Source organism: Pteropus medius, unplaced genomic scaffold (assembly GCF_902729225.1).
Source record: "Pteropus medius unplaced genomic scaffold, Ma_sr-lr_union100, whole genome shotgun sequence".
Taxonomy (NCBI): Eukaryota; Metazoa; Chordata; class Mammalia; order Chiroptera; family Pteropodidae; genus Pteropus; species Pteropus medius.
Window position 1 is genome coordinate 91,998 of NW_024345953.1, and position 25,231 is coordinate 117,228.

General features: G+C 42.3%; 1 protein-coding gene across 3 annotated transcripts; it reads right to left on the minus strand.

The window, feature by feature from the left end:
• LOC120612426 (mucin-16-like) lies at nt 1-25,231 on the minus strand. 3 transcript variants are annotated; one of them, XM_039874855.1, is made up of 29 exons: nt 24,881-25,231; nt 24,708-24,742; nt 24,116-24,240; nt 23,816-23,883; nt 23,019-23,191; nt 22,871-22,906; nt 22,285-22,320; nt 21,885-21,944; nt 20,649-20,773; nt 20,487-20,554; nt 19,869-20,041; nt 19,541-19,576; nt 16,267-16,391; nt 16,104-16,171; nt 14,273-14,445; nt 12,855-12,890; nt 11,617-11,682; nt 10,540-10,661; nt 10,378-10,445; nt 10,045-10,217; nt 8,633-8,763; nt 8,213-8,280; nt 7,245-7,393; nt 6,070-6,233; nt 5,670-5,737; nt 3,645-3,811; nt 2,291-2,332; nt 2,012-2,091; nt 1-180 (listed from the first exon to the last, which is right to left on the minus strand). In XM_039874855.1, exons 3-29 carry the CDS (start codon nt 24,179-24,181, stop codon nt 130-132), a joined length of 2,592 nt encoding a protein of 863 aa, XP_039730789.1. In that variant the 5' UTR covers nt 24,182-24,240; nt 24,708-24,742; nt 24,881-25,231; the 3' UTR covers nt 1-129. The 3 variants fall into 3 exon arrangements, with proteins under 3 accessions (XP_039730789.1, XP_039730788.1, XP_039730790.1); XM_039874854.1 differs by having other exon boundaries at nt 20,649-20,776; nt 24,881-25,230; XM_039874856.1 differs by lacking the exon at nt 21,885-21,944 and having other exon boundaries at nt 20,649-20,776.

Consider the following 25,231-nt stretch of genomic DNA (forward strand, 5'->3'; position numbering starts at 1 on the left):
TTCAACAAATGTGATTTATTTCTAATCCATTCAACCTTCTTTGGAGTCTGACTGGGCAAAGAGAGCCTCAGGCAGATCTAGTCATTGCAGCTTTCTCAGGTCTAGGTGTGGCACACAATAGCCCAGACATCATAACTGAATCTCATAGTCTTCCTCCTTCTTCCGTAGGCACATGGTGACCTGTAAAGGTGAAGAGGGGGCCTCAGGATGGACTGTTGAGCTGTGCAAGTGTGAGAGACTACAAGGCAAAAAGATAGCCAAAGCCACAGAGACCAGACATGTCCCTCTCCTTTTTTTTATTTAATTTTCTCCCTCAGTCCTTCTGTTTCTTTTCTTTTTTCTCTTCCAGCTCTTTGTTTTTCTCTCCCCCTTTTCACTTTCATTTATTCTACCATTTTTCCTCTGATAACCCCTTGCTGTTCTATCTCTTCTCTCTCTCTCTCTCCTCTCTCTCTCTCTCTCTCTCTCTCTCTCTTTCTCTCTCTTCTCCTCTCCTCTCCTCTCCTCTCCTCTCTTCTCCCCATCACATGCTCTAGCTTATTTGAGGTAAACTGGCATACAATAAACTGCATACATTTAAAGTAAATGCTTTGGTAAGTTTTTACTATAACATTATAACTTATTGAACCATCACCTCAAGGATAGTGTACCCATCCTTGGAATGTCCATCATCCCTAAAAGTGTCCTCACGCTCCTATGTAATTCCTCCTTCCCTGCAATCTGCAGACACATTCTTATTCCCAGGCAACCGCTAAACTGATTTCTGTCCCTATAGATTAGCTAGTATTTTCTAGAATTTGTTTATAAATGGAATGATACAGTAAAGATGATCTTCTTTGTCATCTTTCACACAGCATAATTATTTTGAGGTTTATGCATGTCATTATATGTGTTAATAATTCTTCCCTTTTTATTGATAAATAATATTTCATTGTGGGGATATACTACAGTTTGTTTATCTATTCACCTGTTGAACATCTGGGTTGTTTTCCACTTGGGGCTAGTACAAACAAACCTATTATAAACATTTGTGTACAAATCTCTTTGTATAGGCATGTGTTTTTATTTCCCTTGGATAAATTTCTAGCAGTAGAATGGCTTGGTAAGTGTAAACAGCCAAGCTACTTTTCACTAGCACTATGTAAGAGTTCCAGTTGCTTCACATATTCACCAACATTTGTTATAATGGGTCTTTTTAAATTTGAGCCATTCTCATATGTAGTGGTACCTCTACCACTATGATAGACTTGTGACTTTCAATAATGACTACTGTTGAGAAAAGAAACATGCAAGCCCACGCAGACTGCGAAAAATATTTACAAAACATATGCCCATCAGAGGACTTGTATTTATAATAAGTCATGTACCACATAACAAGGATGTGTTCTGAAAATGTGTCTTTAGGTGATTTCGTCATTGTGTGAACATCATGGAATGCACTAATATAAACCTACACATGTAGGCTATATGGTGTAGCCTGTTTCTCCAAGGTTACAAGTCTGTACACCATGCGATTAAATCAAGCACAAGGGAAAATGATGCAATCGTGAGATGAAATCAACATGAAATGTATGAGTTTGCTGCCAGCATAACACAGCATACTGTTTTACAGCAAACATTTTTCTATCAGTAGAAAGACTACATTCTAAGGTAATGATAAAAAGTATGATATAGTAAATACATAACCAGTAACAGTTATTTATTATCATTATCAAGTACTATGCACTATACAGAATCGTCTGTGCTATACTTTTATGTGACTGGCAGTGCAGTAGGTTTGTTTACACCAGTATTACCACAAACATGTGAGTAATGTGTTTTTGCTATGACCTTACCACGCTTACAATGTCACTAGGTGATAGGAATTTTTCAGCTCCATCATAATCTTATGAAACCACCATCATATATGCCATTTACCATTGACCAAAATATTGTTCTGCAGTGCATGGCTATATATAAAATCACTCTTATGGCCCAATAGCAAAAAGACAAGTATCACTTCTTTGCTTACCAGAAAACAGCAAATCAGGCATGTGATGAGAACCAGGAATCCCGCCAAGCAGATGAGGATGATGCCCCAGAAGGGGAAATCTGGGGAGACAAGTGCTGGGGTGAGCAACTTCCCATCATTCCTACAGTGCTCCTGCTGTCCCCTCGCTGTGCCTCAACAGTCCTTGACATAGGTAGGCCAACTGTCATTATCATCCAAGTTCTTTTGTGCATGATTCTCTTAAATGAGTCACAGCAACAAACTCTTCCCTCCCTAGGCTGAAGTTGCTATGAGGCTTACCAGAATTCTTAGTCAAGGCATTAGGTCTGTTTGGAGAATACCCTGAAAGTGAATAAAATGAAGAATGCACGTGAGTGTGTTGTACTCTTTTCAATAAAATATTTTCAAATACAAAGAAAAATAGAACAACATCATAACCATCTATCGTCTAGATTTAGCAATAAATATTTCAACCAATTGAAATTATATTTCATCAAATGCATAAATTATTGACTCTTGGCACTTTTGCTTCATCCCATATTTTCACTGAAATATTAAAGTAAAATAGATATCATAATGTTTCACCTCATTTCAGTGTGCATCTCTAAGAAATGAGGATACTTTGCTAGATAACCCAAGGCCATTAGTACACAAAAGAGCATTAAATCAAATTCATACCTCTGCACAGAGGACTGAAAATAGGCTGGACTATCTTATGAGGGTCACGGAGAGAATGGATCATCACAGTTGGCAAACCCACGGGATCTCTCTAAATATGTAAATTCCCACTCAAAATCTCTCTTTTCTGCCTAGAAACACATTCACCCCTCTCCTTTACCTTTATAAATTAATACAATTTTCTAGGATTTGCCTATAAAATAATTTCCTCCAAGAAAGCTTCTCTGATCATTACTCCCAAATAAGAATTGGTTCACATCAAATAATTTAAAATTGACAGCTGCCTATTTTTGTCATTCCCAACTACAACATAAACTACATGAGGGTAAAGACGCATAGCACCTATTGGGAATGGGAGGAGGGTTGCAGGTTTCCTATTTCTACATCTTCTCCCCATCCAACTTTTTAAGATGTGATGTCCAATATGGAGCTAGCAGAGGAACTTCTTAAATTAAGATTAATTTTAATAAAATAAAATTTAAAATCTGGTACCTCAGTTACATTAAAAATCACTAATGATAAAAATTAGTCACATTAGCCATACATCAGATACTTAATAGTTACATGTGGCTAATGCACTGGACGGCACAGATAGAAAACATTTTTTTCATCCTAAGAAGTTCTATTGGATGGTAATGATCTAGAGTATATACAGCTGTGGGCCAGGTCAGGCCCATTGCCTGTTTTATACAGCCTGTGAATCAGAAAAGTGATCTATCTCACCACACCTTTCAAGGCTGGCTTACACATAGTTTGCTGTTTGGAGGCCCTCACTGACCACCTGGCCAAGTGGCTTTCAGTACAGAGATAAGGAAACAGAAGTCCAGAGAAGAAAAGTAGGTAAATCCTGGGGACTGTGCCACCTCCTGCCAGCCTGAAAAAGTTCAATGTTCCGGCCTTCATAATCCCAGGACAGGCCCCAGGTGTGGAAGTTGGACCTCATCGCACTCCTGCCCCAATGACCAAGAAGACTTACCATCCACTAGGACACTGCTCCTGTCCAGGGTAAAGTTCTGCAGCTGGGTGCCATTCTGGGTCAGCCGCAGGAATTCTTCATAGATGGCAACTCTATCCATTTTCTGTGCCAATGGTGAGAAGTTGCACTGGGAGTCTACCCCAGTGTGGTTGCTGGGGGGGACAGACCTGGAAAGACACAAGGGATAAACAGGGGTATCTGGAATTCTACCCTGCCTCTAGCTTTCCTGCTTCCAGTTTCTGTCCAAGAGAGCTTTCTGCAATGATGTAAACATTTGTGACTGCATTATCCAATACAGTCTTATTAGCCATGTTTTTATTGAGCATTTAAAATGTGGTAAGTGTATGTGAGTGAGAAACTGAATTGCTCGTGTAATTTACTATAATGTAATTAATTTATAAATAAAAGAGCTACAGGGTTCTTTTGAAATGTTGGAGTAAGGACTTCTGAAAATCCACATAAACAATGAAAACAGAATAAAATGGTCAAAATCAATTTTTGAAAAGTCTAGAAATGAACCAAAGGTTTGTAACAATCTGAAGAGTGTTTAGTTAGAAAAAATGGCTGAATTATGGTAAAAGGAGTAAGCATTGTGGCATTATAACTTGCACTATTCCCATTCTGCTCTTACAATGTCCTCAGTTACTTTGAAAACCATCAGTCTCAGAACCATGGTAACTGTGAAAAACAGCAGCCAAGTAGCCATAGTTGGTTTGGAGCTCCCAAAAAAATGCATTTCAATTTGTTTTTATTTGATCTGTCTAGCAACTCCTAGAAATATTCCCATTTTCAGGGCTTATCTTTATTTGACTCAGAGCTTGCTCATTGAGGAAAGCCTGTCCTCAGGGAACTTGACGAAAATAATCAGCAGTAACTGTTTTGCATTGTAGTTGCATGAGGGAGCAATATCAGTTGAAGCAGGTAAGAAGTGGGCCAAAAACTTAAAAGAAAAATTAGAGAATGAGATATTCATAGTAGGTTTTGAAAATCTTCAATGTATTCGGAATTTAGAAGGCCACAAGTGTTCAGGGTTATGTGCATGCCCGGGAAAGACTTGAAAAGGTCTTAATCACTCATTTTTATCTGAATATTTGGCTTAATATATTTATATTTTTAATTTTATTTTTAGTTTCAAGTGTATAGTACATTGGTTAGACATTTATATAGTTTTTATAATGAGCCCCCTAATTGCTCTTTCATGGCTTAATATACTTAAAAAATTGATTAATGTTATTCATCAGAATAATAGAACAAATACCACATTATCTTAACATATACCTACAAAAAAGAATTTCACAAGATACATCTTTCATGATTGAAAAAACAAAACACTCAACAAATTGGAGATGAAAAGAATCCTTCTCAACCTGATAAATAGCATCCAAGAAAATCTCATAGCTAACATTATAGTCAATGGTGAAACACAGAAAAATATCCTCTAAGACCAGGAACAAAACAATGATGTCTGCCTTTACCTCATTTGTGAATCACATTTTACTAGAAGTTCTAGTAAGGACAATTTGGCAAGAAAAAGAAATAAGACATCCAGACTGGAAAGGAAACTATTTTCTTTTGCAGATTACATGATATCGTATATAGAAAATCCTAATAAACACAAACACACACATATGATATTTGAATAATATCTCAAGAGGTGTATAAAAGTGTTTAAGTGCAGAAGTTAGGGGTTACACTACTGGACAGCATGATTAGACTGCTGGATTTTAAGTCATCTTGTGATAGCTCCTCATCTTGCATTGATCATGAACTCAGGAACTGATTTCTTAAGGCACCAGACACCTCCATCTCTGCTGAGGTTTACAAAGCTTTCTTGAGTTTTTAAGCCAGTTATGCTCACTGGAAAAAGTTTTTTTTTAAGTAACAGCTCTATATACCTAGTGCTCTCTTCCATAACAGCTAGGAAATGAGTGATTATAACATCGGCATAATATTACTTAAAGAAGGCAGTGTCTCCTTTATTAAAAAGAAGTTTATAAAGTCATTAAGTCCTGTTTTGGAACTTACCTGAATACTAAAACTTGACAGTCTGAAAAATAACTCTTGATGCTGCTGTTTCGAAAGAGCTGGTTGAGCTGAAAGACATGGTAATGTTTCTTTCATCAGAATCCAAGGCTAGGTGGCCTCAGAGAATTCTCAGGCACTGAGAAAACTTCTCCATCTATATTTTCTTGTCTCAACAAACACTAACCCAGGTATGTGTACCAAAAAATTCTTTGTTCTAGGGTATGACTTAGCTACATGACCCTGGGATAGCTACTGAAACTTTCTGTGACTATCTCTTAATTTGTAAAACAGGATTAAGAATCTGTATTCATGAATTGTTATGAAAAGTCACTATTGGACTACTTAGCATCCATAGGTCATTCTCTACATGAAAACAGAGTGGACACAATTCCATTCTCACCACATCCTCAATATTTCTCTTGTTCCGTTGATGTTTGTTGGTGCCTGGCTGGGCTATGTCCTGGAAATAGAGTAGGTTGGTGACAGTGAAATTCAGCTGGAAATGCTGGGGACTGGGACTGCTTGTTGGCTTGTCTGTCAGCAGATGAACTAATGGCTCCATTTCTAGAATAAAAAAAAAAAAGTATAAAACCTCTGAGCAAGGTTTTAGCAAAGAGGTTATTCAATCCAGTCTACTTATTTCTGGTAATGTGACTTGAAGTTTTTAAAGGTGGGATACAGAATCTCTTCCATCCATCTACCCACTTTGAATCTATTCATCTGACTACCTGATCAACCCTCTTTCCATCAAGCATTGTGAGAGTTTACTAAGATGTTAAAGAGAGAAGACTGGGCCTCTCTGGGGCATAGCTGGCAAATGTAGGTACTGACCATCCCAGTAGGCTTCTGTTACATACCTTCGCTAACCTAGGTTCCTGATATGTCTTACTTCCTCTGGTCTTCTTCCCCTCTGCCAATCCATTTCTGTGTAGCACCCAGAAGATGAGCTTTTGAAAGCAGAACTCTGAGTGTGTTGTGTTCCTCTATAAATCATTCCAGTACCCAAGATAGTACACCCACCTCTTTAGCCTCAGTAACTTCTCCCATGTCAAAGCATATGCCCTGTACTTCCTATCTTCTAGGTTAAAGATATATGTAGCAAAACTATCCATCTCAGGCTAGGTCATGTTTTCCATTACATCCCTGTTTCTTCATCACTTCCTTATGCAAACATTTTAAGAAAGTGATGTGTGTCCCTCCTTAAGATTCTCACAGGCTCTTGAAATCTCCTTGTAGGAATTTTCATAATGTATCATCAGTATTCATTTGCATTAAATATTTGTTGAATAAATGAATGAATGCATGACTCACAAATAGAGGGTCTAAGAGGGCAGTACAGGATTCTCCATCTTTTGGGCTGGAAAAATATATGTGCAAAAATAAATATTCCTTTGAGGATAATTGCTGCATGTTCTCTTCCTGCCTCCTGTTAAATGACTCACTGCCATGAACATGGGTCACCAACATGGGCCTCCAAGTAGCACTGCTTTTCTCTCCAGAGCCTATGTCTATTCCATTCCATTCTTCCTCACAACCCCATCTCTTCAAGCCACGAAACTAGCCTCCTATCTTTACCTGTTACATGAATATCCACCAAGTGGTAGGTAGAACCCAGCCAGTGGGATGAAGCATTCAGGGTCTTGTCTAGAAAGACTTGCTTCACCATGTTTGGGTCCATACTGGAGGAAAACAATTCCTGGATGGTGACCAATATGGGGTCCAACCTAGAGACAAATACCACAATAATTCAGCCAGCATCCAATACTAGAAGAGTCTTCTGAGTTCTTGCTTTATAGAGTCGAAGACCTAGGAGCAAGCAGTGAGGGATTGATTATCTGGCTGCCTCTTTTCTTGAAATAGAGAAGAAATCCTGATCAAAAAGGAAGGTTTCCAGGAGTTGGGAATAGAAACAACAACAGTAACAATCATGAATATCTATTGAGCACCTCTAAGAAGTGACTTACACATTCCTTCACCATCACTCTGATGGAAGGTTATTATAATTATTCTCATGTTAAAGACAGAAGAACTGAAGTTCAAACTTCAGTATTCAAAACAATGTGCCTCATGATCCTCCTCCCCAGTGTAGATGGCCTAGTTCCTCCACTAGTCCCTCAAACCTGTGTTCAAACACAACTTGACAGTTCTTGGGCTGTTCACTTCACTTCTCTGAGCCTCAGTTTTCCCATCCGAACAATGGAGACAATCACTGTATACACTTCATCTAGCTGTCGTGAGAATTAAATGAGATGATAATGCATGAAAATGCTCAGCAGGGAGCCTGGCCATGGTAAATGTTATTATTGGGCTGATATTAGTTGAAAGTACCCACAAGAGAAGAAGGTGATGGATGCTGAGAATTGGTGGCTCCATGAAATTAATCTTTTTCCCACCCCTGAAAACCTATGGAAGGAGATGGTAGGATTAGCTGACAGGGATGTGGGGGGAATAGTCACAGTGTCAGTCCTTTCAGATCAAAGATGTGCCGTGAGAGCTCGGAGCCACAAGCCACCAACTCAATGCTTACAATCTCCTCAACTTACTTCAAGTCAGTAACCAGGCAGGCGAGGAATACATCTCCTAGCTGGCTCCCCCTGTAGAGTTTGGTGACCTAAATTAAGAGGAGAGTGTGAGTGAGATGGCGATCTCTTGCGGCTGGAGGTAGCTCCCAGAACTGGTGAAAGAATATAGGCCTTAAAGCAAAAGAGATCTGAGTTCAAATTCTGGCTCTGCCCCCAACACACTGTGTGACCTTAGGCATGCCACTTCCCTTTCTGAACCTCAGTTTGCTCATCTGGAAAATGAGGAAGGCAGCCACAGCACTGCCTAGGGAAACTGAGAGAACCCAGAATATGTAGGTAAAGTTAAGAGTTGAAACAATCACTTAATAAATGTAAGTTAAACAGAGGAATAAGAGTGGTACTCAGGGCACAAAGAGATGGGAAGGGTGAGAGTGACCCTACCTTGTCCTGGATGTCCCTCAGTAGGGCTGTGTACTCTGAGGACGTGGGGTCTGGGTTGCTGAGGTTCCAGTTGATGATGCGGAAATTTAGCTGGTACTTGCTCTGGATAGACAAACTCTGCGGGGCATAGCCTGGGGCCACAGAGAGGAAGAAAAGACAGGAGGAGATGCTCAGCTTTTATCACATGGTGTCTCAAAGGGCCCCTGCCTGCAGTTAGAATTAGCCCAAATCAAGCCCATATCCTGGGGGCTGTGGGGACTCCAAAATGGAAAGTCATTCAAAGAGGGAGAAAACTTGAATTTTACAGGAATTGTCCTAAGCCAAGATTTTATGCTGGTGTTTTGTGCAGTTACCACTTCCTGCAATGTTCTTCTACCCTCTTCTTTTCCTGGAAAACTCCTATTCATGCTTCAGAAGCCTAATGAGAGGGAGCTCCAGGAGAGCAGGGACCCGCCTATCCCATCTTGTTCTTGTCATGTGCCAGTGCCTAGCACAGTTCTGGTCACATACTATTTCTTTTCAGGAAGCTCTCCTTGACTTGTCCTGCACCCCTGCTCCCAGAGCAGCTGGTTAATTAGTGTTGATGCAATTTTTCTGTCCCTAAGTGATCTTTAGTTCACTTGGCTATGAGTTTTTCAGGGACAGAACCTGTCTTCTATCTCTGTACCCAGCACAAGATTTGGGGCAGAATGGTCACACATGTGTGTTTGTTAAATGAATGAATACGAACTGCAGCAGATCCCCAAATATGAGGGGCTGAGTACTCATCCTTCATGTGTTCACTCATTCACTCATTCATTTGGGTACTACAATGTGCTGACATATGAAGAACTGAGGATCTAGTGCCACACTAGACAAAATCTGATTTTACAGAGTTGGGTAATTAAACAAGTAATTATAGTAGAGTGTAGTGTCTGTTTGGTGCTCATAGAGGGACCATGGGACCATGTACAGCAGGCTTTCTCATCAGAATTACTGATGAGCAATTACTGATGGGGCTATATAATTTTTGGTGGTGGGGTTCTCCTGTGCATTAAAGAATATTAACAACATCCCTAGCCTCTGTCTACTAGATGACAAAAATTTTTCTAGACATTGCCAAGAGTCTCCTGGGAAGAGAGTAGAATTGCCCCTGGGTAAGAACCACTGGCACAGCAGAACCTTGCATAGAAGAAACCCTGTCTCAAGAGATCCCACATGTCTGTCATTTTCGGTTTTGAATTAAAATTCATTACATTAATTTGGTCAAAGAATACTACATTATTTACTGAAATAACAGGAAAGACCCTCTTTGTGAAGGTTGGGGAGGGTGTTCCCTGGCCAGAACTTAAACTGATTTCTTAAAGAGGAAATAAAATAGAACAAAGATGTGTACTGATTGCTGTGAATCCAAGTTCAGCATAAACACTCACCATTGACAAGGAGGCTGTCCTTGACCAGGGTGTAGGGGCCCATTTGGGTAACACTATGAGTCAGCTGGCTCAGCTCCCAGTAAAGTTGGTCTCTGTCTAGCCCATGATCCAAGGGGTCAGAGTGGTAGGTGCAGACAGCATCCACACTGGTGGCTGCTCCATTCTTCTCAGGCCTAGGGAGAAAGGCATGTAGAACTCTAGAGAGAGATCCTGAAATCTCAGGTGCTCCTCCTAGAAAGAGGGAGGAGCAAATGTGAGGCAAGTGGGAGGACTGAAAAGAGAATGGTCACCAAAAGTGGCCATTACTGTCAAATGCTCAGGAAAGAGTCTTACCTGAGGGAAATCAATTTGCAACCCAAGTAGTAGGGGCCCAGAATGCTCTTCTTAAATAAGGATCTAAGCTGGAGAGGAAGGAGGAATAAGATGAGCAGGAAGGTTGAGTGAGGGATTGGGTGGTATTTATACCCCCAGGAGCTGCTGGGACCTGGGTCTCACCAGGAGCTGCAGGACCTTCTCAGTGTGGTTGAACATGGGTGAGCCATTGCTCATGTCTGTTGAATACTGGAGATTGGAGATGGTAAAGTTAAGTGTGAGGTTTTCCAGGCTGTACAGTAGAGCTTAAGAAGAGGAGGGGAGAGATGGCAGTTACTGAGAGCTGACCTAAGACCAGATTAGAGCCCTGCATTCATGATAATCTGTTGTCTTCTTTTCCAGTGGCTCCACAAACCACCAGTATTATCATCCAAGTCAAAACCATCATATCCAAAAGCATCAGCTCCTCCTCCCTCACTTCCAAGTAACACTAATTCCTAATTCTACATGAAGAATGGTCCTCACATACATCCCCTCTCTCAATCCGTCTCCCAACCCAGTTCTTATTTTATTTCAACTGGAAGAATATTCCAGCAAGCTCACTGGACACCCTGTTTAAAGTATGTTTCCTATATTAAATACTAGAAGAAATCTTCTGAAATCAAAATCTCACTATGGTCACCACTGTTCTATGTCATCCATGGCTCAATATGGTGTTTAGCATTAACTTCAAGCTTCTTTTCCTGGCTCCCAAGTTCCTCCCCAATCTGGTTCCTGCCAGCCTCTCAGTTCCATTTAGTGATCTACTATATATTAAGATTTATACTTCAGGAAAACCAAATCCCTCTCAATTCTCTTTATACACTATGCTATTTCTGTCTACTGACCTTTTGCTCATGGAATCTCCTCTGTCAGGGGATACCCTTTCCAGGCTCTATTTGCCTAGAGCACTCCTACTCATTCTTAAAGGTTCTGTTTGGGTTAAATTTCACCAGAAAGCTCTTCCCCTCTAAATTATTCCAAATGACTCTTCCCCAAACATCCTACATCACATTATAATTGTCTTTTAATCTCACAAGATTGGGGTCTCCATGAAGGCAGGCATTAAACTGAACTGTTGTTATAATCTCTGTGATCAAGGTAATTGCCCTAAAACCAGGATTTCACATCCTAGATTACCAGTCCCTGTGTGACAATTGGTAGGTGGAGGTGTGGGGCTTGAGAGCTTCTCTTAGGAAGGAAAAGGGGCCCCTCAAATACCTGTGGTTGCTTCTGACTGCACAGGAGATGATAAAGCAGGCAGGAATGTGGTGGCCAGCTCAGGATCTGTGAAAATGGCAGTCATCAGAGAGGGAGAGAGCCCCCCACAGATTGGTAGAAACACATCAAGCTCTCCTGGGCTCCAGCAGTGGTTGTCCCAGAACAAGCATTCACAGGTATATCATAAATGAAAGTGAGGAAAGGAGTGATTATGTGAGCAGAGGGATGAGCAAACCTATAAATGAAATGAATTCAAGAGAGTGAGAGTGGGTAAATAAGAGAGAGAATGAACAAAGATTACAGATAGATGGGTTGGCAGAAAAATGGACAAAGGGGATACCTGGATAGATAGAGGAAGAATGGACAAATCCAGGGTCAAAGAAAAAGCAAGAGGAATAAAGACAAGGAAGAGACATTGGTGGAGTGGAAGGAAAGAAGGAAGGAAGGACAGAAGTAGGGGAAGAAAATGGATAAATGATCAGAAGGATAGACAAATGGTCAAAAAGAGAAAAATAAATACAAGGAAGAAAAGTTGGAGAGATAGATGGAAGAACAAACAGGTGAATAAGCAGGATGGTTGAATGGAAGGAAGGAATGAAATGAAGGAATAAAGGAATAGCTGCAAAATAGCCACGGAAATGGAAGGACAGGGCGAATAACAGCTGGTACGAAGGAAGGAAAGGAAGGAAGGAAAGTGAATGACTAGAAAGAGAAGAGGAAAGATGGATGGAAGGGATAGAGGGATGGACAAAGGGAGGGAGGAGGGGAGAAAAGGAGAAAGGAAGATGTCTGAGAGAAGGGATAACTGAGAGGATGGAAGAATTGGTAGGTTAAAAGATAAATAAATGGACTGTTGTATAAGTGCATGGGCAAATTTAGTGTAACCACTGAGCTTGCATCTTGACACTAAGGCCCCTTGTGAGGCCCCATAAGAGATTTTGTTGTTAGGAGGCATAGGATACAAGGTCACTATCTGACCTCAACTCCTATTCCTGTAGGGAATGCTTGTTTAAATTCCTTCTTCCAACCCAAAGGGGTATGAAAATTTTAGAAAGCCAATACCATGGATGCAGGTCCAAAAAGAGGCAAAGTACTCAGCATTCTTCCTCTCATTGACACCTTGGCCCCACTCAGAAGAAGAACCTGAGTTTGGGGCAAGCTCCCTTTGTCAGTGAAGAGAAAAGTTTGGCTCAAGACCCATGAAGGCTAAAAGAGGCACTGGAGGCAAAGATACATACTTGTAGGAGACTCATCTGGACCACGTTCATTATAGCCTGGAAATAAAAAAAGTCACATATAAGGAGAGACGACAGAACAATCTCAGATATCCCATGCTTTAGTCTACGTGGGGCTCCTGCTCAGATGCCTTTCCTTCTGTATACCAGGCGAGCATCTACTCATCTTCTAAGATGAGACTCAAATGTTATATCCACTATAAAGGCATTCCTGATCTCTTCATTAGGAATGACCTTTTCTTATCCACCTATCCAGCATGCCCCCAAGAAGAGACTCTCACCACATTTATATTCAAACATTTATCACCCCACATATTTATCTATTCCACCATCTTCCACCCACCTTTCCTCCAATCTACCCTTTCATCCAATGAATATTTATTAAGGACTTACAATGTTCCAAGTTCTATTACATTTGGGGACTATACATTGAACAAAAAGGTCATTGTGCCAGTGTAGCTTACATTAGAACAGGATGCATATGCAGCCTATCTGTGTCCCTGATGCCAGGCAAAAATGCCTGGTGTATAGTAGATGCTTGGTAAATGCTGAGTTTGTAAAAAAAAAAAAAAAAAATGAAGCATGTAAATTGTGCAGTTTTCAAGGGGGAGAAATCCTAAATTGGTCCCTGTGATGGCCAAGGCAAAGGGAACAGATGGAACAGATGTGAACTTAAGACATCAAGACCTAGACTGGCTACAAACCTATTCTGGGTGTGGGCAGGTGCCTTCCTTCCTCTGTACCTCAATCTCCCTCTTTGATAAAATGGAAGTCATAAAAAATGGGAGTGTTTCCATGACCACTTGATGGGCCAATGGTGATAAGAAAATGTGAGTTGTCAAGTACCATTTCTAGATTGTAGATGGAAAAAAGGGAAGCTGAGTTTTTTCAATAAACCTACCATGGCCATGCTGTCTCTCAGAACCCAGATGAGGGTCACCTTCTTAAACACTGTCTCTTCCTGGAATCTAAGCTGATGGCCAGTGTGTCCAAAGCTCAGACCCGCTAGATGTTCAGAGTGCTTGCCTTCCTTTTTTTACATCTCACCTACAGCCAGGAGAGAAGACTATCCCTGGACAAGGGTGAGAAGAAAGCAAGCAGGGGAGAGAGATGTGGGATTTTCTTTCCCCAAGTATCCCCTAGAATGGTGTTAGATGTTGACAACTGGGGATTATGTCCTGGCTCTGTCACTCTCAAGCTACATCCACTTGGGCAAATCAACCTTTCTAAGTCTCAGTTAATTCAGGTTTAAAATGGGTTTAATCAAGGATTAGCTTTCAGGGTTGCTGGAAGGGAAGGGAGTCTGTGTGGAATAGAGATTTACACCTGAGTATCTCAAGTTTTCCCCTAGAGAACTGGCAAATGGAAACCATTCTGGAGTTAGAGGGTAGCCCCAGTGAGGTAGGCTGAGAATCGCTCACCATTGAGGTAGAGGCTGTCCTTATCCAGAGAGTAGGGGCCCAGCCGGGTGATGCCATGGGTCTGCCAGCTCAGCTCATGGAACACCTGCTTGGCAGGCAGACTTGGGTCACTGGGTGCCTGGCGGTAGGTGCAGAGGAAGTCCACCCCTGTCTTGGCACCATTCTTTACAGACCTGGAGAAGAGGTTGACCTTTGAGAAATGCAGTCCACTTGAAACCTCTCCACCTGTGGTCACTGCACACCTCAGATCCTATGTTTCAGCCTCATTGAACATTTTGCTGTTTTTCTTCCTGGCCATACTCCCTCACCCCGGATCTTCGCACTTGCTGTGACCTCTGTCTGGAAGTCTCTCCTTTTCTTTCTTTACTTGGGCAATTTCCGATCCTCTTTCAGGTCTGAGCTAATAGACACCTCTCCCTCATCCAAGTACTCTCTCAAGTGGGTCAGAGACCCATCAGAGCCTTAGTCACCCACTATGTGAGCATATATTATTTGTCACTATTTCCTCTAGACAGTGACTTCCATGGGGTCAGGAAATGGGATAGTCTGGTTCACTTTGTTGTGTTGAACATCTAGCACTTAGCACATTCCCTGCTCCATGAAAAAAATCCAATGAATTAATAAACAAAATGCAATATACACATACAATGGAATATTATTCAGCCTTAAAAAGTAAGAAAATTCTGACACATGTTAGAACATGGGCAAAACTTGAAGACCTATAGTAAGCAAAATAAGTGTCACAAAAAGACAGATATTGTATTATCTTACTCATATGAAGTACTCAGAGTGGTCAAGTTCATAGAGAGACAGGAAGTAGAATGGTGAGTGCTAAGATGGTAAAGAGCAATGGGGAGTTGTTGTTTAGTGAGTATAGAGTTTCAGTTGTGCAGTTCTGAAGATTGATTCCACAGCAACGTGAATATACGTAATACTACCAAACTGTATACTTAAAAATGGTTCAGATGTTAAGTTTGTGTTATGTGTATTTCACCACGATTTTTAAAATATCAACTTCCTTCAAAACTCTACATGGTGTAGACTCTGATGATATCTCTCATCTCATCTCCTCCCTCTCTGTCCCTCGTTCTCTCTCTGCTCCAGCCACACTGGCCTCCTTGCTGTTCACTGAACGTGACAAACACATTTCTACCACAGGACCTTTGTACATGCTGTCCCCTCTGCCTGGAGCAAATTTTATGGCCAAATCTTTCTTGCCAATTGGAACACAGCTCAGAAGCCACCTCCATAGAGAGGCTACCCTGTCCCCCTGGATAGAGCTCCTTTCCCATCACTCTCTACTTATGAATGCTTTACACCACCTTATCACATTTGGAAGCACTTTAATTAAATATTTATTCTCCTGCTTATTGTCTGTTCTTTCCACTAGATGAGGGCAAGGAAAGTGCCAGTCTTGTCACTGTAGTGCCTGCCACCAGCCTCAGAGGAATTGTACCATCATCAGTGTCAGTTAAATATAAATACAAATTGAGAAGTGCTTCATAAATACCAACAGAATGCAAACTGACCTAGAGACATGAGAATAATTGCCCAGTGGGTACAGAGTTTCTGCTTGGAGTGATGAAAAGTTGTGGAACTTGTTAGTGGTGTTGGTTGCACAACATTGTTCATGTAATTGATGCCGCTGAGTTGTACACTTAAAATGGTTAAAATAAATAAGTTCACGTCAGTATGTATTTTATCGCAATTTTAAAAATAATGTAATATTTTTTTAAATAAATGCAGAAAATGACTAAGAACAAATTGCTGAAAAAAGACAGCCAGAAGTCCATGTCTTTTGGCGATGGGTCATGGTGGGGGATGTTCTCACCTTAGCGAGGTGACCTTGCAACCTGCATATCGGGAACCAAGGCTGCTCCTCCGGAACAACAGACTGATCTGGAAAGAAAGGAGTGAGCTAGTGGTAGTCAGAGGCAGGCAACAATACATAGGATGTGTCACAAAGGGATGGGAGGGCTAAGCGGGCCTCTCACCAGATGCCGCATGAGGGTGTCTGTGATGTTGAACTTGACGGAGCCCAGACGGCCCATGTCCGCTGAGTAGCGCAGGTTGTCGATGGTGAAATTAAGTGTAAATGGCTCCTCATTAACTTCCACAGCTATAGTATGTGCAAAGAGAGTCAAGGCTCACAGAGAGGTCAGGGGCTCAAAGTCTACCTCAGAGTGGGGCTTCGGAGGGCCCATGTCTTCCTCCTAATAAGCCTGAGTGTCACTTGTTAATGGAGACAACCCCAGCAGTAAGTAACAGAAAACTTAATAATTTGAGGACATTGAGATGGGCCATTTCTACCCAGATGCAGGAGTCAGGGCTCTGTGAAAACATTGGTGGATTTGTACGTTCCCAAAAAGAAAGGCTCCAACTTGCCACACTAATGGAGGAATTGAAAACCCAGATATCAGTTCCCCATCTCTATCTTTGTTTCTGCTCTCTATCTCTGTCTCTCTGTGCCTCAGTCTCTCTCTCTCTCTCTTCTTTTCAATAAATAGAGAGGGAGAGAGATATCTTTTTATGTCTAAACAATGTACCAGAGTTAGAAAGATATAGATCTATATCCAAATGTATATCTATATCTGTTAGGATTGCTGGCTTTTTGAATCACTGCATGGAAGATTGGCATACATAGTTGTAAGGACAGGAAGATCTATTTATCTGTCTATCTATCTACCTATATCTATCTATCTATCATCTATCATCTATCTATCTATCCTCTTCTACCTTTACAACCAAGTATGCTAATCTTCCATGCATTGGTTTAAGAAAGGTTAAAAAAATTCTAGCAGCTATCATCAACCTCTCTGCACCTCAATTTACTCATCTGTAAGATGAGATAATAATGATTCCTACTTCAAAGATTGTTATGAGGTTTAAACAAGTTAATTTTCGTAACATGCTTAAACACAGTGCTAGGCAGAGAGTAAACTCTATGTGAGGATTCATTACATAAAATTAATAAGCAAATACTTTCTTACTATGGGTGGAGCTTTTTACATGTATAAATATAAGCTGGGCACTAGAATTATCCACATTAAATAAAAGAGGAAATCGAAGTACGGAAATGATCATCTGTCCAGAGTCACATGACTGGAGGAAGGGAGACTCTGGTCTCCACCCTAGTTCTTGTTCATAACCTCTCCTGTTATGCTCTTGCTCAAACTCATGCTTCTGGTGCAGTGCTCAATAGTTTGGATGGCCTGTGTGTACCCCAAGAGAAGTAGAATAAATGAACATATGCAGGTGAGACCAGCAGCACCACAGTTTGACTCTAAAATATGTAAGTGATGCAGGGGCTAAATGTTTGTTTAAGACAAAATTCTGAGGAAAAAAAGCTTACCTCCCCACTTCCCTCCCTTCCTCTATTCTGTTCACTACTCCTTCCAAATTTCTTTCTGTCCAACTTTCCTTATTTCTTTCTTTCCATCTATCTATGCATTCTTCCTTCCTCCTTCCTTCCTTGTCATCTTTACTTTCGTCTTTCCATCTTTTCTTCTTCCTCCTTCCATTACTTTTTTCTATCATTTATTTATCCATCCATCAATTCATCTATTCATCATTCATTTATGCATCATTCCTTCCTATCTCATTGCTTCCTTTCCTTGTTTCTTCCTATTCATACCTCCTTCTGTGTATCATTCTGTCCATCCTTTCTTCTGTCCCCCTTTCTTTCATCTATATTTCTTTGCATCCTCTCTCTATACTTCCCTTTCTTCCATCTACCCATCCATCTTCTATTCCTCCCATCCCTCTTTTCATCCTTTCATCTACTTTATACATTTTTCTTCCCTCTATCCTCTTTTTTTATACATCTTTTCTTCTTTCCATTTATTCATCCATCTTCTCTCTCTCCCTTCTTTTATTCATCACTTCTTCCTTCCTTTCATCCATCCATTTTGTGTTCCATTCATGTACAATGAATTATTCCTATAATGCTCCAGAACTATTCCAAGGACTGGATAGTGACAAACAAAATACCATCAATGGAGCTGACTTTAACTTATATTTCTAATACCATTTGAGAAAATAGTGTTGTTATTGAACCTCAGGAGCCCAGAACACTGCCATGGATAGAAAAGGTGAAAGAAGACACTTGGTGTAAAAGACCAGTGATGGACATAAGAACCATTTGAGAAAACACACCCTTAGTTCAAGGGCAATTAATTCTTGAAAAACCTACATAGTTTCTATTGCAGTGCTTCAGATGCAAAGGGAATTTGGACCATACACTCAAACATAATTGGTGTGCACCAAAAATAAATATGACTTTTGGAATAGATTAACTCATGATAGAGAGTTAGGGCATAAGTTTTAGAATAGATTAACTCATGATAGAGAGTTAGGGCATAAGTTTCAGAGCTACAGTAAATCTGAGTTCTATTATTTATTTGCTGTGTAGGTTGGAAGCCCTCTCTTAGCCTGAGTTTTCTGATCTGTAAAATGGAGCTGAGTCCCATGGTTGTAGTGAGAATTAAAGAACAGAGTGCATGTATTTTGAGATGAACTGTATCCTCCAAAAAATTCAAATGTTATAATCCTAATAACTATTGCCTCAGTAAATGACTATATTTGAAGATAGGGCCTTTAAAGAGATAATTAAGTTAAAACTGATAGAGGTGGGGGGTTCCTCTAATCTGACCGATGTCCTTATAAGAAAAAATTAAAACACATGGAGAGATGCCAGGAGTGTGTGTGCAGAGGGATGACCATGTGAAAAGACAGCAAGAGAGAAGCCATTTGCAAACCAAGGAGAGAAGCCTCAGAGGAAACCAACCCTGCCTGCACCTTGATATTGGACTTCCAGCCTCTAGGACTGTGAGAAAATAATTTTATTATTCGAGCCACCCAGTCTATGGATTTTTGTTAAAGCAGCCTGATCTGACTAATACAATATGTAACTTAGATGGTGCCTGGAAGGTAGTCAGTTGTAAATAATTCACTGAAAATTTAAAAAAAAAGCATAATATTGATGTTGAAAAACTCCCAGAATAATAAGCAGAGATTTTTTAAAAGGATTAAAAAAACTAAAATGAAAACCACGTGATGGTCAGAATGAGGTGAAAAAACATATCTGTGTCTAAGATTTTCTCACCCTTGGCTGGAACTCTCCAACAGAACCCCAGGAAAAAGAGAAGGGATGATTTAGGGGACATTCCAGGTGTTACCTGCACCAAGGACAGAAGATTAAGGAGAACAACTGCTCTCCAATACTACGGTGGAGACAAGACCCAGGAATTTGGGAGTAAGAATACTCACTGGTGGTAGTCAAGACTGTGGCTCCATAGGTGTAACCTGCAGCGAGAAGGTGAAAGAAACTGAACAAGAGTTGGGGTGAACAGAAAGGATTAAGGGAAAGGGAGGATTTAGAGATTTTTGAGAGAAAGGTAGAGAGAATAGGCAGTGGAGAAATGTTCAAGGAGGGGGCAACTAGGCAATGAGACTGAACCCAGTGATTACTTAATCATAAGGAAAATTGAACACAAACCGGAAGGAGAAAAAGATGGATCGAACTCACTTTAGAGAAACAGAGGCAACACAAAACCCTTACTGGGAGAAAGGTCACAGCTTTAGCTAAGCCCCTCACCATCGATGTGAAGGCTGTCCCTATCCAGGGTGAAAGAACCCAGCTGGGTGATACCATGAGTCTCATGGCTCAGCTCCCAGTAGAGCCGCTCTCTGTCCAGCCTTGGGCCCGTGAGGTCAGAGTGGAAGGTGCAGATAATGTCCACTCCAGTGGCTGCTCCATGATTCTCAAGCCTGGGGAAGAAAGAACACTAGGATGCGGAATACTGAAGAGGGTCCTTCTGGGTGTGGAAAGCAAGAAAGTGGAAGTGAGGAGGCTTAGAGAATGCTGAAAGGGTAACTCCGAGGCCTTGGGGGGTGGCTCCCCCAAATGTCTCTTATCCAAGACCCCATCACAATTAGAGACAGAAAACACTTTAATTAGAATTTTCAGACAGGATGCAGTTCTTCTAATAGGAGAGGCTGCATTTAAAATAAAATAGTGTCTGAATAACATAAACTATAAACGTGATGACCCTTTTCTAAGCCTTGAGCATTCATACCACCTCTGGACATAAAGAAGGCATGAAGGATCATGGTGGGTGCTGGAAACTAGTGGTGCTAGGAACATGCCCAAGAATTGAGTTCTGCTAGCATGAGGGTCTATTTGACCTGATGAATCACTATCTGAAAGTCTCACCTAAGCGAGTCCAATCTGCAGCCAGAGTAGAGGAGGCCAACACTGGTCTTACTGAGCAAGAGCTGGAGCTAAAGGGAAAAAAGTGGAGGTGAGCAGAAGGTCTGAGGGGCTGCATGGAAAGGCATGAAGTGGGGCTGACGGTGGTCATCAAGGGGTTCTCACCCAGTGCTGTAAGATCCTCTCAGTGGAGTTGAACTTCAAGGAAGCTGGATACCCCATGTCCTCTGTGTAGTGCATGTTCGTGATAGTGAAGTTTAGGGTGAAGGACTCCAGAGTGAGGTCAGCAGCTGCTGTTTGGGCGAAGAGAAAGATGTCTAGTTGGGACAAAGGGCGCCTGGTACTTTAACTGTGTAGCACCAGCAATCAACTAAGTATAGCCAGGATCTGCAGCGGTTGAAAAGGAGAACATTATGAAATCCCTAAGACTTAAGGAACTTTTATTCATTAATTTAGCAAGAATTTATTGAACACCTAATGTGTAAGAAGCTCTGTGCTGGGCTCTGCAGGTCCAGAGATGAATATGGCATAGTCTCCTAATCTTGTGGCCAGGAAAGTAAAAAGAGCATTATGATGAAGGGAAGCCAAGAGGATGTGCCATTCTAGGAGGGGCACCCAACAAATGACTGAGAAAAACTTCCCTGAGGAAGCATCATTTCAGGTGCGACCAAAAGTCTGAGTAAGAGTTAGGCGACAGGAGCTGAGCAAGTGGGAAGAGCACTCAAGTAGAAAGAACAGCCTGGGTAAAGGCCTGGCAGAAGGACAGAGCAGTTGCATTCAAGGAACTTGAAGTCTTTTCATAACAGCCATGTGGAAGTATAGACATAAGACTGGAAGGATCCTCTCTGAGCCCAAGAAAGGGAGGCAGTGACTATATGGCACAGGGGTTTGGGTGTGAATTTTAAAGTAGGTTGTCATCCAAAGATTGTCAACAAGACAGGAATAATGTGTACAGAGGTACATTGGGAGAGACACTACAGCTGCAGTGTAAAAGACTGTAGCAGGCCAGAGTGGAGGCTACTGTAGTTGTCCTAGCAAAAAAAAAAAAAAAATATATATATGAATGGAGGTGGGAGGTGAGTGAGAGAGTCTAGGTTGGTCCCTGCCTTTGGTGATAAGGAGGAAGAGCAAGTTTGGGAAAAGGTGACAACTTCCAGGTCAGAGACCAAGGGTTGAGTTATGTCCAGGAGGTGGGTGGACCAAGGGTCAGGAACTGCTGTGTGATGTAAAATGAACTCAGAATTTGGATTCAGAGCAGCTGGACCCTGAGCAGGTAGATGGTTCCTAAAACCTACAGAAATGAATAAGTTCCTTCAGGGAAGGTGAGTGACTAATGAGAGAAATGATCTGATATAAATGATTTTGTAGAAATAATTTTTATGCTAGTAGGAGCCCTCCTACCTGTGGGCCTGGTAGAGAGGGATGGAGCCAGAGAAGGGAAGTATGTGGAGGTCACAGGAACTGAGGGGAAAAAAAACAGGAATGAAATCCAAAGTGTACTGTAACTGTGAGAAAATTACAGTAATGGTGGTTCTAGTTATAAAAAAAAAATGTGCACCTTATTTAAGCACCATTATCCTGGAGTCAGGGCACCATCATCAGTTATGTGGGGAGTGGAAAAGAGGGGTAGCTCCTTTCACTTCCAATTTAGTTCACATTTCTATGCATGTCCTCTGGACTTTTTCCCACCCAGATTGGGGTGGGGGGGAGGTAACAGGAGGAAAGGGTCAGCTGGCTGAGCAACTCTTATTTTTAGGGAGAGGGTGATGGTTACAGGTATACAAGAGTCTGAAATACTCACTGTTGGGGGAGGTGACTGAGGCCAGCTGGGTGTAATCTGTAGAAGGAGAGATGGTGAGAAAGGGGGAGGGATAGATCTTCAATGAAGAGGCAACTCAGCCGTTTGAGAGATGGTGCCTGGACCATCACAGCTGAAATTCATTAAAAGGAAGACCGAGTACTCACCTGGAAAGAACAAAATTCATCCTCCCATCCCCAGAGAGGCAAAAGTCTTGCTCAAAGCATTCCAAAATGTGAGGCCTCAACGAGAGTTTGAACTCAGGCCAGAAGCCTGCTGCAGCAGAGCTCGCTCAGTGGGGAGGAGGGAACCTACCCTCCACATACAGCCCCTTACCACTGATGTACACACTAGCATCACAGAAGCTGGGATGAACACCCCAAGTGCTTTGGTTGAGAACCTCATGATTCTGGAGGTTCCAAGAAGGAGGTACCTCCTTCTGGACTCTACGGAGTATTGGTCATCATTTCCCCAAGGCTGGAAGTGAGGTGGGGGTGGCAAGTGGAGGCACCAAACTCCTGGCATCTTCTATTCCTAAAAGCTAGGACTTACATGACTGTACAGATTCCTCAAGTCTCAGAATACTCACCACTGGGGGTGGTGGTCTGGGTCTGGTGGGTGTAACCTGCACAGGTAAAGCAGATAGATTGAGAAAGGGGAGGAATGAGGGAAATGGAGCAATAGAGAAGGAGAATGTGGGACCTGCTGAGATGCAAAAAAAAATGGCAGTCCCTCACCATTGATGTAGAAACTGTCCTGATCCAGGGTGTAGGGGCCCAGCTGGGTGACACCATGGGTCAGCTGGTTCAGCTCCCAGTATAGCCACTTCCTGTCCAGCCCTGGGCCCACAGGGTCAAGTTGGTGTGCGCAGACAAAGTCCACTCCAGTGGCTGTCCCATCCTTCTTGGGCCTGGGGAGAGTGGGTGAAGGGGATGACAACAAATAAAGTGGGTTCTTAAGGAATGGTTCTGAGACCCCTGGGGCCAGGACAGGAGTGGGCCAGAGGAAATGAGGAGGCTGGGATAGAAGTGAGAAGCCAAAATTAGATGCTCTGAGAACACCAACTTCGGGCCATGCTGGGACTGTGAGCAGAGTCAATGGGTGAGAGAATTATTATTAAATAGCAAGGCAGAAACCTGCATCCTCATGGCATGAGGACAGGAGAGCTCATACCCGAAACATGTAAAGAGCTGGAATTTGGGATTAAAGCAGGTGAGAAAGGCATGTTTGTCTTAAGAGAAATCTTGAGGACAGAAGAAAAACCTAAAGAAAATGCCCTCACTGGTACAAGGGAAGGGAGAAGGAAATTCAGAGAAAGATGACCAAGCTAGGGGCCCAATCCTGCCCAGGAGCTCTGCAGAATCCAGGGACAGTTAGTAGTTACAATCGGAAGAGGCATTGGTCCTGGAGCCAACACTCCCTGAATTCCAGCTCTGCCGGGAACATGAACAGGGAGGGCAAGAAGGAAGCAAAACAAATTCCTCAGGTCTAGGAAGACCTGAGTTTGTCCTGGTCAGCTATCCCAAGGTCTCACCTGAGGAAGGTCAGTCTGCAGTCTGAGTAGAGAGCACCCACACTGGTATTCCTGAACAAGGGCCTGAGCTGTGGGTGAAGACAAGTAAGTAGATGAGCTGAGAGGCAGGGGCAAGATGGTCATCGATGGTTGGGACAAGAGCGATGTGGTCAAGAGTGATGTGGACAAAAGCACTGGTGGGCAGGGCAGTAGCGGGAAGAGTGGTCATCAGAGGGCAAGAGAGAAATTGGATAGGTGGGGCTGGCTTCAATGAAAATACGGTGAAATGTGCAGGTCTGGCATCATAGGCAGGGCTCTCACCAGGTGCTGCAGGAACTTCTCAGTGGTGTTAAATTTCAAAGAGCCTGGAGGCCACATATCTTCCATGTAGTGCAGGTTAGTGATGGTGAAGTTGAGGGTAAAAGACAACAGGGGTGGTCTTGTGGCTGCAGCAAGGGAGGGAGAGGCCACAATGAGTGAAGCCTGGAATGGATATAGGGGGCAAGGCCTGGAGAGCAGTGACCATCTCACTGGAGACCACAGTGATGGCTGAGGGTCCTGTGGCCTAATTCCAGAGTGACCAGTGTAGTTATTAGACCATCATATGCAGCAGGTGAAAGAGGGAACAATTTGGAAGTTATAAATCTTTGAAGGAGAAAATTTACAACCTAACCTGTTATTTACTGTAATTCAGTTGTTAACTTACTTTCCTCCACCCAACCAACATTTAGTGGTCATTTCTCTGTGTCCACTTGACAACACAGAGGTGATTCATAGCTTAGTCTTATTGCTATGACTCCCCAGCCTGTGTTTCTGACCCCTTCCCTCCCTGACATCTGGAGATGTGGGCAGGGGCCTGTTGCTTCCATGCCTGGTGGGGTAGGGGGACTTCTGACAGCCATTCAGTACTCACCACTGAAGGTGGTTTCTGAGATCTGGTGGGTGTAAACCTGCAGGGGGAGGGGGACGGGAGGGAGGGAGGGAGAGAGAGAAAGAGAGAGTGTTGGATATGGAGAAGAAATAAAAGGAATGCAGTGGGAGGATGAGGGGTTGGCAACACAGTAAAGCAAAGGTTGCTGCTGTTCACCATTGATATACAGACTGTCCTGGTCCAGGGTGTAGGGACCCAACTTGGTGACGCCTTGTGTCAGCTGGCTCAGCTCCCAGTAAAGTTGCTCTCTTTCTAGCCCAGGGCCTGTGGGGTCAGAGTGATAAGCACAGACTGTGTCCACGCTGGTGGCTGCTCCATCTTTCTCAGGTCTGTGGAAGAAAGGTCACAGAGACAGAGACAATGAGGGTCTATCTGCAGAAGGTCTTTCAGAACATGGTGGGGAAACAAAAGGGGAAGTTAGAAATGGTGTCGCTCTTGTCAACAGGATCTGGAATGCTGTGTCATCCACCATTGAAGGAATTTGCCTCAAATTGTGAAAACAGTTC

Excerpts from the sequence above, each read along its gene's own strand:
- LOC120612426 (XM_039874854.1), bottom strand. The coding sequence starts at position 24,181 with ATGGAAGATATGTGGCCTCCAGGCTCTTTGAAATTTAACACCACTGAG. Across the intron at positions 21,945-22,284 it reads CTCAGTCACCTCCCCCAACA|TTCCTGTGACCTCCACATAC; the intron begins GTGAGTATTTCA and ends TTTTCCCCTCAG. Across the intron at positions 16,172-16,266 it reads ACACCCTCATGCGGCATCTG|ATCAGTCTGTTGTTCCGGAG; the intron begins GTGAGAGGCCCG and ends CTTTCTTTCCAG.